At 38.8% G+C, this 18722-nt stretch overlaps 1 protein-coding gene across 16 annotated transcripts in view; it reads right to left on the reverse strand.

The window, feature by feature from the left end:
- Nucleotides 1-18722, reverse strand: part of RALGAPA1 (Ral GTPase activating protein catalytic subunit alpha 1) — a 231499-nt gene that overhangs the window by 166243 nt on the left and 46534 nt on the right. For 12 of the 16 annotated variants that reach the window (XR_012159487.2, XM_073349047.2, XM_073349044.2 and 9 more), the window contains 5 exons: nt 15683-15831; nt 13537-13666; nt 11331-11568; nt 10852-11013; nt 3469-3609 (listed from right to left, as the gene is read on the reverse strand). Coding sequence is in view for 15 of the 16 variants with exons in the window: in XM_073349047.2 (XP_073205148.1) it covers nt 3469-3609; nt 10852-11013; nt 11331-11568; nt 13537-13666; nt 15683-15831 (820 nt within the window). In the remaining variant the exon portion in view is untranslated. The remainder of the gene's footprint in view (nt 1-3468; nt 3610-10851; nt 11014-11330; nt 11569-13536; nt 13667-15682; nt 15832-18722) is intronic. The other 4 variants (XM_073349040.2, XM_073349051.2, XM_073349050.2 and 1 more) reach the window with 1 other exon arrangement.

The following is an 18722-nucleotide window of genomic DNA, read 5'->3' on the forward strand; positions in this document are numbered from 1 at the left end:
AAGTATGGAGCCTTAACTCACTGGATCGCAGCTTCCCTCTCAGGCTGTTATGGGCAATGCTGGCTCTAACAGAGGGCTTACTGCCAGAAGCACGATTGACTCTCAATAGCGTCAAATGAACTAATTTTATGGAGTACAAAGTATACTGAATACTTACTCGCTGGGTGTATTCGGAAAAAAAAGTAGAAAAATGCTTGCTTATCTTAAATATTAGATGATTTCAACATAATTATAATTGCACTTATTACTTTCATACCAAAGGAAATGTCCTTTTAAAGCAAGAGGCCCACTGCAGAAAAAAGATCTTTCAAAGTAATATTTTTAGAAAATCCAGTCTCCAGTTCTGAGCACCATTAAAGGAATTCAGTAATCAGTTTTCAAATTCATAACTCCTAAGAATGCGTAGGAGGCAAATTAGCAGCCTTCATTCTCTGATAGCAGCTAATAACTTTTGAGTGGGTCCTTCCATTATGGGGAATAGCATTCAGCATATTTTTTCCTTTCTTTTTTAAATGACCTCTCAAACGCTATACACCACAAAACAGAATCCGGAAGGTGTAATTTTTTCTCAGCGCAATTCAAGATGTACTATCAGGGAGAGGGAGGTAAAAGCCTTCTGTTTCCCTTTTTAAATACTAAGGCTGATCTGCAGTGATTTCTGTTCATTTAATTAAAACAACAACAAAACCCAAGGTATTCCAAGCCCATGTTAGTCACTTTAGAGCAGGGGTGGGCAAACTTTTTGGCCTGAGGGCCACATCGGGGTTCCGAAACTATATGGAGGGCTGGGTAGGGAAGGCTGTGCCTCCCCAAACAGCCTGGTCTCTGCCCCCGCCCCCTATCCACACCCTCCCACTTCCCGACCCTGATTGCCCCTCGGAACTCCCGAAGCATCCAACCCCCCTCCTCCGTTCCTTGTGCCCTGACCGCCCCCTCCCAGGACCCCCCGTCCCTAACCACCCCCCAGGACCCCTTGTCCCTTATCCAACGCCCCTGCTCCCTGCCTCCTTACCATACCCCTTAGAGCACCAGGACTGGCTGTCGCACTGCCCGGCCAGAGCCAGCCACGCTACCACACAGTCTAGTGCAGCGGGGCAGGCCGGCGGCTCTTGCAGCTGCACTGTCTGGCAGGAGTTCGCAGCCCCACCACCCAGAGTGCGGGCGATACAGAGAGCTGAAGCTGCGCAGGCGGGGGGACTGCATGGGAGAGGCCGGAGACCAGCCTCCATGGTTGGGGGCTCAAGGGCAAGGCAGGACGGTCCCGAGGGCCGGATGTGGCCTGCAGGCCATAGTTTGCCCACCTCTGCTTTAGAGCCTCAGTTATTTTTGTGGGAGAGGAGGATGATATAGGAAAAAGTATCAATTGTTTTGAAGTCAAAAGTGTTTGTTTGATTTTAAGATGTATAGGCACTCAAGGATCTTTATCACTATATCTTAGTCACTTCCACTGCTCTTTATTACATATGTATGCGTGCATACAGTGTTTGGTGCTTCATCTACCAGTATACTGATGCTGTACTGAATGCATTTTATTCTTTACCAAGGAGAATATTTAATCAAGATTTACAGATTAAAAGATCAATATACATCAGAATAAGGCTACTAGATGTTTTATAGTGCTAATTAATCTTCCTAATTCCATTCTACCCGCTGGCGTATTTAGAAGCTCTTTTAGATTAGCCCAATCTTTCATGAAACAGATTTTAGAATAGCGTGGTATTAGCAAGCAACATTGAGTCTATAACAAAAAATATTACATTTAAATTCTGCACAAAAACCTCAATGCATTATTTTCAAACACTAGGGTAAAACACCACAGTTGGGCTATGAGGGAACACCAGGGAAAACACCAGTGGGCACAAGGCCCCACCATTAACTTTCTTCCTGTCCTAGAAACCTTAAATTCTCTAACCCCACTTTTTTTAGATCTACAACTGACTGAATAAATAATAAAATAAAATAAAAAAATAATGCTTTCCTTTTGTAAGAATCATATCTGTCCCAAAAGATTTGATTTTTATAAGCGGTTGATTCTTACAAGCAGAGTATAGGTTAGTAAAGGGAATTATTTTGTCCCCGTGGTTTTGATCACTATATGGCGCTTGATTCTTTTATCAGCTATTCTTATAAATGGGAGTACACTGGCACCATCTAGTTTTTAATCTATTTTCACCCACACATCTCAAAGCACTTTACAAAGAATGTTACAGATGCAGAAACTGAGGCACAGTGAGGCAAACTGACTTGCTCATGGTCACCTAGCAGACTAATGGCCGAGACAGGAAGCCTCAATCCCAGTCCAGTTCTCTATCGACTATACCATATTGCCCCCCTAAAACCCCCTTCCCCCAAATTATTCAGAGACCCAAATCCAACCATTCTTTACACATAAAAGATTGCAGGATACGGTGGGTTGTGGATTTAAAAAAAAAAAAAAAAAACAGGTTGAAACCCATTTGTTCTAGTCCAACCTGCTTCCCAGAGTAGAATACCTTGGAATGCTGATAGGGTTAGCCAGGAATGCACATTTTAGAGGAAAGGTAACAAGTTGTCAGGTTGCTTCATGAAGACCTTGTTAGGCAGGGGATAATAAGGAGGTATGTTAGCAGAAAAGAAACTAACAGCTTAATGAAGGTACTTACAAAACAGCAGGAAAAAACCCGACACATCTAGCACAACCGGCTAGTTACTTTTAAAATGTGTTTGTGCTAATTCTAAATTTTACTTATTTGTTGACAAACTAAATACTCCAGAAGAAGCTATTGTCAAACTTCCCGCCAACCATCCTGCAGCACCAACCATGTTTTCATAAAACTTCAGCTCTGTACAGAAAACATTATCCTCTTTAAAACAAACAAACAAACAAACTGTTTGGGGATTTCCAACTGTATTTTCCACTTTTTATATATTTTAAAGGAGGAAGGCATATTGTAGAATATATTTTGCCATGCTACATGGCTTTTCTGAAGATAATCTCTTTATAGATATTCAATCACAAATTACTTTTCTATTACAGTTGCCATAATGTTGACAACACAATGTCTGTGGACAGCATGCTCAAAAACTCTTATGCTGAAAGACTGCCTATGGCAAGCCAATCAAACAAACAATCTGTTCTTTTTCTTCTCCTTCCCCCTCCACCACAAATAAAGCTTTAGAGCAATTCTATCCCCCAGCCTATGGATGTTAAATTACCCTTATTGAGTAAACTGAAAAAGCAGAAAAGTTCCATTATTTTCACATTAATAATAAAAATTGGCACAGCACTAACTTCTAACAGCTCCAGAATGGGTTGCAAATATAGCATGATATTTCACATAACTCAAAATGTTTATTCTTAATCTCTTCCCTTCTCCTCCCCCTGCCCCATATTTTACTTTGAAGAATTTATTGATTTAGCAGAATTTGAAAGCAGAAGAATTAAAAAAGTGATAAAGGGGGTGCAGAAATTAGCAGAGGTGGCACTACCTGAAAGCTCATCAGAAAGGGGAGTGAGAACAATATCAGGCAAGAAGGGTTTGGAAGTATGGATCAGAACAGGAGCACTTTTAGCACTGCGTATATAGGCCGATGGCAGAGCACATTCACCAATGGATCGGCTTCTCATGGCTTCAAAAAAGGAAAAGAAAGAAGTGGGGAAGGAAAAAAAGAAGAGTGACTATAATGAAAGGCTTGTGTCACAGAAAAAGCAGCAACAGAGAAAACAAAGAAAGGAAGAAAACTTTACAAATTAAAACATTTCAGCACGGCAGATATTGGCAGAGCTGTAAGAAAAAAAAAATCAGTGGACACATAAGACATTTTGAGTTTTAAACTTTTTATGTAAAGCAGCAATAATGCCTTTAGTCTAACAGTTACAATGATTTTCCATCCCAAACTGATAAACTAATTAAATAGCATTATTTTCCACTGCATCAGGGGTTGAAAAATCAGCAAGTTCAACACCATTCCAAAACCAATCAGAATTTGTGCAATTTTAATCTAAAAAGTAATTTACACTCTTAGTTATATTTTTCTAGACTAGCTTTAGTGTTGAACAAGAGTATCCTAATTTTGAAATAAACCAACAATTTTCAATTCAAGAATTTCCAATGGGTTTAAAATACTAAAAGAAAATTAATTTGTCAGAGATTCACAGTTTACACACAATACTAATAAAAACTACTAATAAATAGTTCACAAAAATCTAGTTAAAGTTCATTAACAATTTCTTATTTGTAGAGAAAATTTCAGTAGTAAGTTCTGAACATAAATGGATATTTGATAAATCTTCCCAGATATGAATATTTTCTTTCTTCAGTTTATTCGACTAGCTCAGTTCAATGACAGGTTCAAAGTTGAGAAACCAACTGAGAGCTGAAAAGGCTGAAAAGATTGTTTTCCACTTCCAATTTATGAATAAAAATGAGGTGTGTGAAAGGAGATCTACTAGTTCTAAAATCTTGAAGGACATAGTGACCAGAAACAACCAGTTCAGTTTGCTAACTACAGATAAAATACTTCCTTTGTCTAATAAATTAGTTTTAAATGAAAAATGAGTTTGATGGAATGGAAAAGCAAGCTTATTTCCAGCTCATTTAGTTTGATTTTAGTTAATTAATAAACAATTTTGAATTGCAGTTTGTGTATTCTTATTTTAAATTCTAGTTTCCATCCAAATGCAGCTTGACACAAATCACAAGTAAAAGTTAATCTAATAAATCAGAAATGTGCCATTCAAGATTTTCTAACAATTTTAAAAAATGCAAAAATTAAGAACCTCAATAAATGGGTTAGTCTTAAATAAATAGATATAGATGTAGTGTTTCCTCCTGGTTATCAAAAGGTATCAAATTTAGTGTAAAAGCTGCATGTTTTAGTCACTAATCAACAAGTTTTATTGGATACCAGGCAACAAGAATCAACCACTCTTTAGGAAAATAATTAAAACTACAAATGCAAAACAAGATTAAAAACAGATTATTTATATAAGGATTCCTGCTGGTTGATTCTGAATTAGTCAATTAAATCACTTTGATTTAAGTCAATCCATCCTGATTGGTGGGATTATTTATATAAGGGTTGCAAGATAGGAATTATATTTGCCATATTCCCAATAATCTTTTAACAGTTCCTTGGATAATATTGGTTTGTTTCCATTTTGCAGTATATCAGCAAGAACATATACTACAATTTATTTCTGGCAGTATAACTAAAGCTTATAAAGATACAATTCATGATCTTCCAGTAGTTTTCTCCTTCGCATTTTCATGATGGAAATCTTAATTAAATGATTTCAAAAACCACTATACACTGACATTTTTTTCCATGGGAATTTCAGTGCTTTTTTTAAAAAAAGCAAAGCTTGATTAGTAAATACAATATCTATAGACTTGTTACTCAGTTGCATGTATCTTCAAAACATCTTGAAATAAAATATGGGAATCCGATTCTGCATGGGAATCAGAAGTACATGGAAGTGGTACAAGTTGGAATTAGTCACATCACACTTATCACTCCAATTAAAGGGATGCCTCTAACATAGCAACATGCAGAAAAAAATGGTGAGTCAATGTATGTGGAGCAGGAAACACATGGAACAAGTGGAGTATACAAATTATACAGTTCTAAAAGCACTTTGAAGAGAGTCTGGTAAGACATCTTTTAAATCAAAACAGCTTCTTATTAAACATAGGGCTTCTCTATACAAACATTTAACTGGAGGCAAGTTGGGGTATGAATCTCCTCTGCATTAGCCCACTACACACTAAGGGCTAGTCTACACTGGCAACGTTAAAGTGCTAAACATTAAACAAAAACCACAAGGGGCGTGGACTATCTACACTGGTGCTTTACAGTGCTAAAACTTGCTGTGCTTGGTGGGTGAGGGTGTTCACACCCCTGAGTGAAAAAGCTGCAGTGCTGTAAAGTGACAGTGTAGACAAGCCCTAAGTGTCTGTTAGTGTCAGTTCATTTGTGTACTTTGATCTAGTCCTGTTTCAAAGTCCTTGATAGATCAAAATGCACTAGGGAACTGTTAGTGCATATCATCAGGGTCCATAAAGACAGACAGTGTATAGCAAGCTAGCGCGGGGTCAATTCACACAAACTCAGTACTGTATAGACAAGCCCTCTGCTTATGAAAGAGAAACTGACTAGAAGTAGCTTTGCCGCAAAGTCTACAAGTAACCGTAAGTGCACGGCTCCAGCTTCCTTTATTTTCAGAATCTACAGTATTAAAATATAGGCCATATTCTATTATTAGATGCACAGCATGCATTATTGTGTATCTTAAAATAAATCAAATGAACATGGATATTAGAAGATTTTTTAAACTACAGAGCATGTACCTAACTTTTATTATAAGATACTAGACCTAACACAAATCTTAAAATGAAGTGTTCCTTGTAATCAGGAGCTTGTCTCCTCAACTCAGTGCCCTGGAATAGTGTTTCACAGCCTTCTGAACATTCCAGCCCATTTGCAATTGAGATGATGGAAATGTAAACTGCCTTTCCAAGATAAAAATGCAAATCAATATTAAGACAACTGCCTATGAGGTGCTGTGAAATACATTAGCCAGTCTAGCTCAAAATTTTTAAATTATTTTAGTTTAAATAAGATGCGCTATATTACTATCAATAGTCAAGTAAGGGGAGTCTTATTACCAGGATTTGAGGTTTTCAAAATGAGTGAAGGTTGTATAGCAATATTTTTTTTTACAATAAATTGTACCAGATAATTCTGAAAGTTCACAAGGAAAAGTCTTGATTTTTTTCTCTGTCTAAATAGAGTAATAATAAAATTAAAAATATTTATTCTCCTTCCATATCATGATTTGGGGGTGGGGGGAGGGAGTAGAGGAGGCAGATAGATATGCCATACTTGCTGCTTTCATTGTATGCCTATTTTACCCTGACCTGTTGACTATTTGGGGCCACATTCTCACCTAAGATATGCATCAGTAAATATCTCACATCATTCACTATTGTTCTTGCAGACATGTGTAGTGATTAGTGGATTTTTCATGTTATGATATACCTCTAGGATTAGAATCTGCTGCTTAGGCTACGAATCCTGGACTCTAGCCCAACAAAGATTTTTCAACCCATATGCATACAAAGTTAAAAGGCCCTTTTTGAAAAAATACTTTACATAAGATCAGGCTAATAAATGTACACACTGCTTATCAGAGAAGCTGTGAATTTTACTCGAGTCAAACATACACAAAAATTTGGTGTGCAACTAATGGGTGCTGGCATGAGGATGGCTCAAAACAGAGGTGACACAGATGTACACAAAACATACAGATAGAAAAATAACCCCATCTTTTTCTTACCATAAAAATATTCGACATATACTTCCCCTACTCAAACATATAAGGAGTATATTACCAACAATCAAAGGAAATCTACTGTATATCAAAGACCAAACATCACGTCTAAGGACTGACTCCATTCCAAACCTAAATTCAGGTCTGTTTGCAGGGTCAATATAGAATTTAAAGAGGATCTGATAGCCAAATATTGTGTAGGAGAATATATATTCTACCCCTGGACACCAAGGTCTTACAATTACAACCATGGTCATAATCAATTTATGTTCTGTTTATTTCAAATAAGAAACCAAGCAATGCCTTCCTAGTGCTTTACGATATTAGCAATTGGTTAAGATCTTGGTCTCCCTCTCCTCACCTGATGAGAACTATGCTTATGAGGGAGAAGAAAATAAAGCACAGGATTAAAATATGGCAGGGTTCAATTAACTCACCAGAGCCAGCCTTACATATTTAGAGTGGGAAGGGGAACCTTGACGTTCTCAAACCGATTTATTGCTAATGCTACACATCACCACCAGCCGCAGAAGTCTTTAAAGTGAACTCTGGCTACTAAAAATCATTAATTCTCTGTATTTAAAAACTGAAGAAGGAAACTCATTACACATTTTACTTAATTTATTGTATGTCAAGTAGAACAGTAATAGTTTGATAAAGATGTGAATAGTTTGCAGAAAAATTTAGCTAATATCGGAGTAAAATTTTTTAAATTATCTGATTACTTATTCCAAACAAAGTAAATTGTAAATATATGAGAAAAATTTAGTAGCCAAAAGGATATTGGAGTATGTTACTGTAGATCACAAATAGACCATTTATCACTTCATAATTTTTTTTAAAACATAGGAATTTGGAGGGCTGGCTCTGGCACCTATTTTTGGTGTTTCCACCTTATAACTGTAATATTAATGCTAGGAAACTTGTGCACAGAAAATATATTCCCATGTAAGCATGGAGATTTATGATTTTTTTTTAAAACGGTTACATTAATAAAAAAAGTGTCCTGTTAAGATTCCTTCATGCAAAAGGATTGTTTGGGAGAGAAAAAACAAACAGATGATATGTTACAATGAGACTAAAATCAGATTCATTTGTTACTGATTAGGTCAATATATAGCTTAACCTGGATAAGTTTCAGTGATTTAGGAATGAAACCATACAACATCTACCTTTTGAAATGTTAATAATTAGAGACAGCAGAAATGTAACAGGATCTTTAATTTGGAATCACCTTGTTAAGGCACTTAAGGTTAACAGAAAACTCTCATACAAGGATAATCACAAATGAACTAGAGAGAGAGACAATAATTACATTTTAAAAATCTGAACCATAAGGAAGAATACTTAGTCAAACTAGAAGTGGTCAACTTATCAGCATGAGAGATAGGAAATGCATATTAGCGTTTGAATGCATGAGAAAGGCAGACATTTGAAGTTGTATTTAAGCTTTTTGTGGCAGAGATTGTGTCTTCCCACACATTTGCACAATGGATTCCCAGCCCTGATGGAGGCTTTAGGTGCTACCATTAAATAAATAATCAGAGAATCATAGAAATGTTGAGAGGTCATCTAGTCCAGTCCTGGTGCTAAGGTAGGACCAAGTATATGCTAACCATCTCTGGCAGGTGTTTAAGATGCTCTTAAAAACCTCTAACAGGGATTCCTACTCCAGTGCTCAACTACACTTTTAGTTAGAAAGTCTTTCCTAATATCTAACCTAAATCTCCTTTGCTGCAAATTAAGAACATTACTTCTTATCCTACCTTCACTGGACATGAGAAAAACTGATCACTGTCCTCTTTGTAACAGCCCTTAACATATCTGAAGACTTATCAGGTCCCCCTCAGATTTCTTTTCTCAAGATTAAACTAGTCCAATTTTTTTAAGCTTTCCTCATAGGTCACATTTTCTAAACTTTTTTTCTCCAATTTATCCACATCTTCCTTAAAAAGCGTGACACCCAAAACTGGACACAGTATTCCAGGTGAAGATTCATCAGTGCCAAGCAAAAAGGGACAACTATCTCCTGCATTTTAAATACAACACTCCTATTAATACACCCCAGAACGTTAACCTTTTTTACAACTGCATCACATTGTTGATTCATATGCAATTTGCAATCCACTATAACTCCTGGATCCTTTTCAGGAGTACATACTGTCATTCCCCATTTTGTAGTTAGGAAGAAAAATATTAAATGCACAAGTGTAGTACTTTGCACTTGCCTTTATTGAATTTCATCTTGTTGATTTCAGACCAACTCTCTAATTTGTCGAAGTCATTTTGAATTCTCATCCTGTCCTCCAAAGTGCTAGCAGACCCTTCCAGCTTGGTATCATCCACAAATTTTATAAGCATTTGCTTCACTCCATTATCAAAGTCTTCATTAATGAAAACACTGAATTGCACTGGACCCAGAACAGACCCCACTAATAATAAATAGCAGAAACTAATAGTGTTGTAAAAAGAAAAGGAGTACTTGTGGCACCGTAGAGACTAACCAATTTATTTGAGCATAAGCTTTCGTGAGCTTTCCAGAAATTCTGGAAGGTGAGAAATACTTTCTGAAAGTCTACGTCAATTATATATTCAACTGCTGACATGCATTCCCTGTGTCTCAAAATGTGTTAAAACATACCAGCTGTTAGGCAGTATCAGTAAAATTTCTTCTCTCACTGAATGAGGCTAACATCATTTACCATTATGGAGATATTGAAACAGCAACAGACATTTCTAAAAAAAAAACAATTTCTCTTTTGAATTTAAACAACTGCAATTTTCCTTCAAGCAATGGAGAAAAACAGAGATCACTTTAGGAGATAACCCATAATAAGTAAGTTTTTAGTCCAAGACATACAAGCATGAATGAGACCTCCATTAAGTAATCCATCTAAAACACTGTCTAGCATGACTCATTTTTAAAACAGGAAAAAAAAATGTCTTCAAGGAATACAGTAGTGGCATTGATCACTGCAGGAAGTTAGCGTTGCACATGTTTGTGCCTATTTATAGTTACCAGAGGTTTTAGGATATGTCCAAGAAGACAAAACACTTCAAAATACTTCTAGCTGATTCACACACTTTACATGCCTCATTGCTCTACTTTGGAAATCCATTGCATATTTTGCACAAAATGTATCCAAATAGCATTACTTAGAGAGCCTCATACTAATCACCTATGCATATTATTCTTGACATGCCTACTCTTGTCATCACCTCTTTCTAACACATAAAACAACAGCAACAAAACTTTTTAGTACAGCTAAACTGTGCCTAAGCAATTGGGTAAAACATTAAGCATGAATACACCATTTGCATGATCTGTATTTGTTAAAAATCTATGTATAAGTTATGAAATGCTATTCACTTACCCCAAAAACCACCACATAAGATTGCATAATATATATTTACATACATTACTAATTACCACACACGAAACCTGTGTGGGAAAGTTCACTATGTAGATACAAAAATGTTCAGTTATGAATCCCCCTCCCACCCCCCCATCACGTCTCATAGTTTGTACAGATACATACCAACTGTTTTCTGCCGTACTATGCTTCTTGCCTTTTCTGTCCCTGGAGATCCAGTCGTCGTAGCACTGCGCTGTCTCATTGGTGCCTGTCCAGGCTGATCACGGCTCCAACCTCTAGAAAAGGACTTATCGACAGATGATTTTTGGAACTCATGCCCAACTCCTGCAAAAAATATAAATTTTGAATCTATTCACTTAGTCACCTGAAATGTTCATATATTAAACGTTTGCAGTGGTCACCTTTTCGAATATTTTCCACTTAGCTTCAAATGTACAAAGTCAAAAACCAGGGACTGAGGTGAGGCTGACTGGCCTGTAATTCCCCAGATCCTCCTCCTTCCCTTTTGAGTTGACAGACACAGCTAATTAGACATACACTAGGGCCCACCTCCCTCTTTCCCCTCATCTCCTCCAGGACTCAATGCCTCACCTTCTCAGCTTGACCTATATAATTAAATTATATAATGCAGGATGTCTTACCTTTGCCTTTGTGCTTTTTCTGTTTCTGCTCACTTAATTTATCCAGTGGTAAGTCATTGAGGTCCAGGCTGTACAGGTTTCTAGCTAATACTTTTGTTAGTGTCTCCATAGTCAGTGACCACTCAGTGGCCAGCTCTTCCCAATATGTCAGTGATGACATTACAGACAGCAAATCATCCCAAAGCTCTCGAGAGATGTACACGTTTAGATTTGCTTTGATCCAGGCTACTATAAGAGTCTAAAAGAATAAGTAATTTAAGTGACAATAGTTGGCTTGTTAACATAAGCCAACAGAAGAGTATTCGAGCATCAGATTTTACTGTCTAAAACAAAAACAGAAATATCCATATAGCGTCCACAACGCACACACACATATACCCCCACCATCTCTACCTCACACAAATCTTACATGAATTTTCATGTGATGATTAAGCCTTAATGTTTTTGTTTTCACTCATAGTTGTGTGGTATGTTTGGTCATTTACCTGTGGAAACAAATTGGTTTGATAAAAGATTTCTTCAGATCTTAACATAGTTTAGTCTGGATTACATCCCATGCACTTCGTTTCTTTTCTTTTTTTTTTTTTTAAAAAGCAGCTGGAGATTCTCCAGACCCCGGAGAAGCAGTCAAAAGACCAACTTGGGGCTATCTACTTTGAATGCCTACTACTAGCCCTTTCCCATGAAACAATATTTTTTGCACAGGAAGGGCACTCCCTACAAGGGGAAAAGGTGGGACTGCAGTTTTCCAGCTAAGCACATGGCAAAAGGAGAAAGACTACTTAAGAAGGGTGTTTCTCTAAAGCAGGAGGGGCCTTACCATTGCCACATGAAAAACAGGATATGCAGGAAAGAAGCCATGAGGGACTTTGCCCTGCTGGAAATACTGGCAATCTTTGGATGCACAGAAGGGATGAGATCAGACTAGAGGGTATTTTCCCAAAGATCTGTAACTCTCAAATGCTTTAACAGTAACATGATTACAGTTCAGAAACTCCTTTCTTAAGCCTGTATTCCTTGTTTTCTTGCCATGTTGTCCCCAAAATGGGCTTCTAACTTAACCCGAGTGCCCACAGCATCAGTGGAACTCTGGGAAAGCATATGTAAATTAGTGGGGGGCTCAGGAGGTCTGAGGCATTTGGTTTAAGGGTTTAAGCTGGCTGAACAGCAGAGTCCCATGTCCCAACCCCAGCCTCACGTCCCCATCCCCGAGCCCCCAACCTGGCCCTCCCCACCGCTTGTCCTTCGGGGCCAGTCCCCGGAGCCCCAAGTAGCCTCTTTCCCTCCACTGTCCGCCTCCAATCACCTGCTTCTACCACATCCCGGCCTCCTACCATCTCCCCAGGGCTGCTATCTGGAGTCTCATTGGTCCCTCCCACTACCCAGAGCCTCCTTCCTGCCCCTCTACTGTCCCAGCCCCCAGAGGGGCATCGTACCTCTAGCTGATTAGAGTCCAACAGCTTCACCTCCTCAGTCCAAGCTCAAAAGTACTCTCACACATTCACACCTTGTTTTGCTGCCCAGATCCCAGCCCACACCCATTCCTCTCCCCCCACCCTCCCGGCCCATTTCTGCTAATTGGCTCCATTGGAGGCACAGAGGAATGGTTGGGGGGAGGGGAGGGGGAGGAGGAGCAATGCCAGCCTTGTGCATCCTGTTTTCAGTAAAGGAAAATAAGATCACCTTACTCTCTGGGCAGGGTGGGCATAGAGCCGGCAGGAAACCAGGGGGTTAGGGGAGGGGAGCTGGACCTTGACAAAAATAATTATCCCCAACTTAAACAAAGAGTTGTCAGCATGTTGTTATACAGAATAATGCTACTATTAGATGCAACTAGCCCTTTAACATGTAGTGGTCTCAATATTTAGGCAATATGCTTAATATTAAAAATTCTAGTCTCACAGATGAAAGAGAAACAAAGTGGGTGATGTAATATCTTTTATTAGACCAACTTCTGTTGGTGAGAGAGACAAGCTTTTGAACTCTCAGAGATCTTCTTCTGTCCTGAAGCTATGTAAGCTCAAATGCTTGTCTCTCTCACCAACAGAAGCTGGTCCAACAAAAGATACTACATCACCTACCTTGTCCCCAATACTCTGACCTACACAGCTACAATACCACTGCAGATGACAAACAAGTCAACTGCTTTTGTTGCAACCAGCCTCATAGCCAAAGTTAAACTCATATTAAAATTATATTTAATTGCCTGAAAAAGAGGTCCTGCAAGCCTTCCTGCTAAAGTGGAGTTCTTTCTTCCTTGATACTGCAGGAAAGCCTGGGATGGCATCTTCAGCACAGATTCTGTGACCCTGAGCAGCACAAGTAACATCTGCTCCCTGCAAAGCAATATTAAATTGAGTTACTTTTTCAGTATATATTTGGGCCGTGACACTTAATAAATGATCATTGTCTATGTTTCTCCGCTTACACAAACATATTTTTAAAAACACAGAAAGAGTAGGGTCAGAAACAGCCCAACATCGGTCTATTTTTAAAAAGTTTATCACTCCTGCCCCTTATTGCCTGTCTCTCTCCACTGCCACAACAAGGAACCCCTGCAGGATTCCCTTTCATATGTCATATAAGCCTTTCTACCTGCTCTCTCGAGGAAGCATGGCTCTCAGGAGTCCCAAATGGCAGCAAAGTTATTTTTAATTAGATCACTATTTCTGATCCTAACCTAAACTTTTTTTTTTAAAGCACCAAGTGAGAGAATTTGGCAGGGGACTGGTGTCATAACAGAAGATAACTTTCTAAATATACTCTACCAGGTCTAAAGGGGTGGCAAGAAAGAAATGTCTTCACAGTCACAACTGAATAACATTGGTTGAAGGTTTGTTTAAAGTTATATGAGGCCTGTGAAGGCATTACATTTAAAATTATCTATTGGAATTTGCTAGAAATTCCCATTTTGCTCCCAAGTCTCCACTGGATAGCAGAGAACCAAGTCTGACTACTTTTGTTTTTCCACATATGGATACATAGTGATGGCAGCCCTACTTACGAAGAACTCAGGAGACATCAGTAAGGGACAATGAAATTTAGATTACGACGAAAGAAGTTGGAAATTTAAAGATTTGCTGCTGCTCTCTGCTGCAGCAGACCATGGTGGCATTCAACTATTCCATTAGAACAAGGCGGCCGAGGGGGTGGGGGGGGGGGAGAAGGGAGGAAAGAGAAGAGAAGAGAAAGAAGAGACGAGACTGACTGACTACAGAAATGGCTCAGCTTTGGAGCTGGGTTTTGCCCCATGTACCTGGTTCGTTAGAAAATAATAAACTGGTTAAAGCGTGGATGGATTTTTGCATAAGTTGCAGAATAAGTTGCAGACAGGGATCAGTATAGACCTTTAAACATTAAATTACTGAACTTGTATACACCCACTACCTTTAAGCTAGCCCTACTCCAACACAGATCTCTGAAAAGAATCTTCCTATAGCTTTCCTAGGTGGGTGGACAAGTACCCCTGGGTCACAGAGTGGGACAAAGTAGAACAAAAACAGGTCAATGCACCTCCCCCCCACAAAAACAAACTGAAGTGGTCACAGGTACCACCATGGGGGGATGAAGTGAGGGGGGGGGAGAAATACCCACAGACAGGAAGTGGTAGAATGGGCATTCAACCCCAACATCCCTCCTCCAAAAGTAGTAGAGCTTGGCTTCCCCAGCTCTTGGCTCTCAAGCACTATTCCCCCCAATGGGTAGTACAGAACCCAGCTTTTAATAGGGTTGAGGTCAGGAAAGGGGATGGCGATATTCACCACCCTCCCAAAAGCTGGTAAGACTGGTCCTGCCCTTGGAATAGAAGCCATCAGTGGCCACACAGGAGGCATATAGTTTATCTATTTCTTTCCTCTCCCCACATCCCAAATGAACATTCAGCACTGGCCACTCAGAAAAGGTGCCTGTCTATGACCCTTTCAGTAGCTCTGGAGAAACGACAATTGCAGCTGCTGATCTTTGCCTCACAGGTCCACTGACCATCACTGATGCTGTCTTTTAGTGCTGAGGGTGTCTATTTCTATCCCTTCCACTAAGCAATCCCCTTCCAGCTAGGATGGAGGTGTCCACGTGTGCCTGTTGTAAGAGTTATCTAGATTTATTTAAAGGGGTTTTTTTTGCAGGGGGAAGGCAGGAGGTGGTCCATGTGTACTTTATACCCCCAACTCCATCAAAATGATACTTTAAAGTAAACCTGGATACTCATCACTCTTAAAAAGACTGACTAATTGAGAGAAATTGACTCACTTAGTAGAAACCATCCCATTGGACTTCCTGGGTATTAAAAAGTTTTTAAAATATTTGGTCCAGTTCATTAAAAATCTTAAAGATAAAAGCATAAGCTTTTTTACCAAGTTTTCTTGTCCATTGTTACTTGCACCACCATGTGACGGTAGATATTAAGAATGCGTTTACACATATCAGTGTGTTCATCCAAAAGAGTTTTAATTTCATTTGAAGGCTCAAGAAGGAATATATTTGAAGAGTTTATTATAAAAACCTATAAACAAAAGAAGTGGCAATTAAAATTATTAGCCTGAGAAGCTAGCCAGTTTTAGCTCTGATTAAAACAACCCTACAGATAACTGTAGAAAATAAAAGTAAAGTAGTGATGTAAATTTCCATAGGTACATCACTGGTTTATCCGGCTTTAATGAGTGACAAATTCAAGAATAAAATTGGTTTAAGTTTCAGTTTAGCAGAAGAGAGAATTTTTCATGTTTTCTATATAACATTTGTACAAGTTTCTAAAGATATATTATATGGAGAATTACTCAAGGCTGTGTTAAAACTGGAGAACATCCAACAGCATAAATCCACTGCTGTCCTCTGTAACACTACAACCACAAAGTAACATTTGATAAAACCACGATAGTGTATCTATATATACACACACGCTGTGCCTGACAATGACTGTGGAATTTCTATATTTTGGGACTTGAATTTTTATCCCACAGCGTGTAGCACGGCTTGCTAAGAGTAGGGTATCTGGGATATTTACCAAAGAGGCTGCCCTCACACTTAGCTATACAAAACTCCCAGAATGCTGCTCTCTCAAGATTCCAACACCCTAGTCCATACTGCCACAATGAACTCTACGTATCAGAGTTAGCCATGTACAGTTATCCATTTCCTTACAGAATTTAAGGTATCAAACAAGTCTTGCTTAGCATTAAAAAAAACAAACACACAAAACAGCAATGGGGACAATTTAGAAGAACAAAGAAAGGTGATTGCAATCTTTGAATCATCATGTATGAGATAATGCTCCAAGATGAGCATCCTGACATTAATGTCTGCTGTGCTTGGGTCCTGGTCAAACTTGCCCAAGCCGAGTGCCAATGTTGAGACTTGGTCCAGTCTCGAGTGGTGGCAGGACTGCGCTGAGAATCTAAAATGAGTGGGTGAAAATCTTTCAGATAAAGACACACCTTTTGTTCTTTCTGTATGCAACTTAGCCTAATAGGACAGCTAGAATCTCAGTGAGCATGAGAATAGCTATACACATTTTGGAGACTGGCCACAAATAAAGATTAAAGACCACTGGAACACATACGTGTGCAAATGTCTTGGAGAGACTATTGCATTCAGGGTAAGCAATGAAATATATATAATCCTAGAGAGGCCTCTTATTGCTAGTAAGCATTCCTCTAAGGTAAGAAGTGTTTGTAGATAGGCTTCCCAGCTGAAATGGATCTACTGATGGAACTCTACTGCCCATTCTCCATCTACTAGACAAAGCACCAAGCAAATCAACCAGAAAGGGTACTAAATCTACTATGTTGTAAGCATTCGTTGATCACAAATGTGATGTCCTGGGTATTTACTTTAGCTGGCCTGCTAAAGCGCATTATGTTTAGAGCTTCAGGAACTCCAGCTTGTACCAGATGGGACACTATTTTTATCATGCACACCAAAAATTAGAGTGCAACTACAGGGATTCTTGGGACTCTGCCTATTCTTTGCTTCCTGGGTAATGAAATTATACCTGGATTATCCCAGGAGCAAGACATTGCTTTAAATACTGCCTCCAAAAGAGTTGAATATGCCTCTATGAGGCTGAAGGGGAGATAAGACATCTTTTGAAATGTTATATTGTATGTCCCAATGCCATTTTGGGATGCTGTAGTTTATACAACAACTATATGACAAAAATGGGGAAGTTTTCCCCACAGACAGAACAATTTGGAGACAAAGTTAATATATCTCAGCATCCTCCAATTACTGATATACAGGAGACCATGTCAGGAAAGCTAACAATGCAAAAAGTGTTCTCTGCCAATACAGCGGCAAATGGGAAACAGAAAAGAAAAATAACTAATCAAGTCTCAACAGCTGTAGGCTACAAACTGATCTGTGCACTGACTTTGAATATCTACCTCTTGGATATGGATAATGCTCAAACTGATTAAGTATGGGAGTGTTCTCTCCCCCCCCCCCTTTTTTTTTTAAAGCAACTATAATTTTTGACTAATTTGTCTGTTTCAAATTCGAAGACAAAACATTTCAGGTATAAATGTCTTTATTTCTCATTCTTTAGGAAACCATGAAACATATGGTATGTTGTAAAATACAGCTTTTAATAAACAATCACACCCCAACTGAAAATAATATAGTTTGTAAGACTGACTGTACGTTTGGTTAGCGTCTGAGTTACTACACTGAGGAAAACCATAGGTTTAGGGCCTGATCCAGGGCTCATTTAAGTCAACGGGAATTCTTCCATTGATTTCAATAGGCATTCAACCAGGTCACTGGGGACAGTGTTAGTAAGAAAGAGTACAGAGTAGGATAACAGGTAGGACAAGAACAATGTGGAGGTTAAAGGAACCTCTACTAGAATGAATGATTCCAGAGTGAGGTTGGTGGACACTACATTAATACTCCAGTGTAAGTTCTCACTCTTCCTTTTTCATGGTGGGAATAGAGGCCTCAAATATTTGCCTCAGAAGTTGAGTCTGGCTTTCTGATTCTTCGGATTTGCATCTTTTGGCCTATACACACATGAAGTCATTGGTTATATATCTGCAGTTTTATTTTTTTGTCTGCTTTGGGTATCTGCAGCTCAATATTTAGTCCTTTGCCGGCTTTTTCCTCTTCAAGTTTTAGAAGGGGATCTGGTAATTTTCCTTTTCTGTTCCACTGAAATGCAAGCAGCTGCAACGGAAGGGGGCTCTCAGCACCTTCTAGACTCAGCATGGCAGCTGTGCCTTCCTGGCCTGTGGAAGAAGCAGAGCAGAGATTAGTTGTATTTGGCAGCAGGAATTTATTCCTGTTGCAGGACTGGAATGCTGCTGTGTGCTGGACTTGAAAGAATGTAGAGTTCCCACTGTTAAGATCAGCCTCAGGAAGTCACTGGTAAAATACTATGTATTCTAAAGAATGTGCGCC

The sequence above is a fragment of the Lepidochelys kempii genome, chromosome 6 (assembly GCF_965140285.1).
Source record: "Lepidochelys kempii isolate rLepKem1 chromosome 6, rLepKem1.hap1, whole genome shotgun sequence".
NCBI classification, from domain to species: Eukaryota; Metazoa; Chordata; order Testudines; family Cheloniidae; genus Lepidochelys; species Lepidochelys kempii.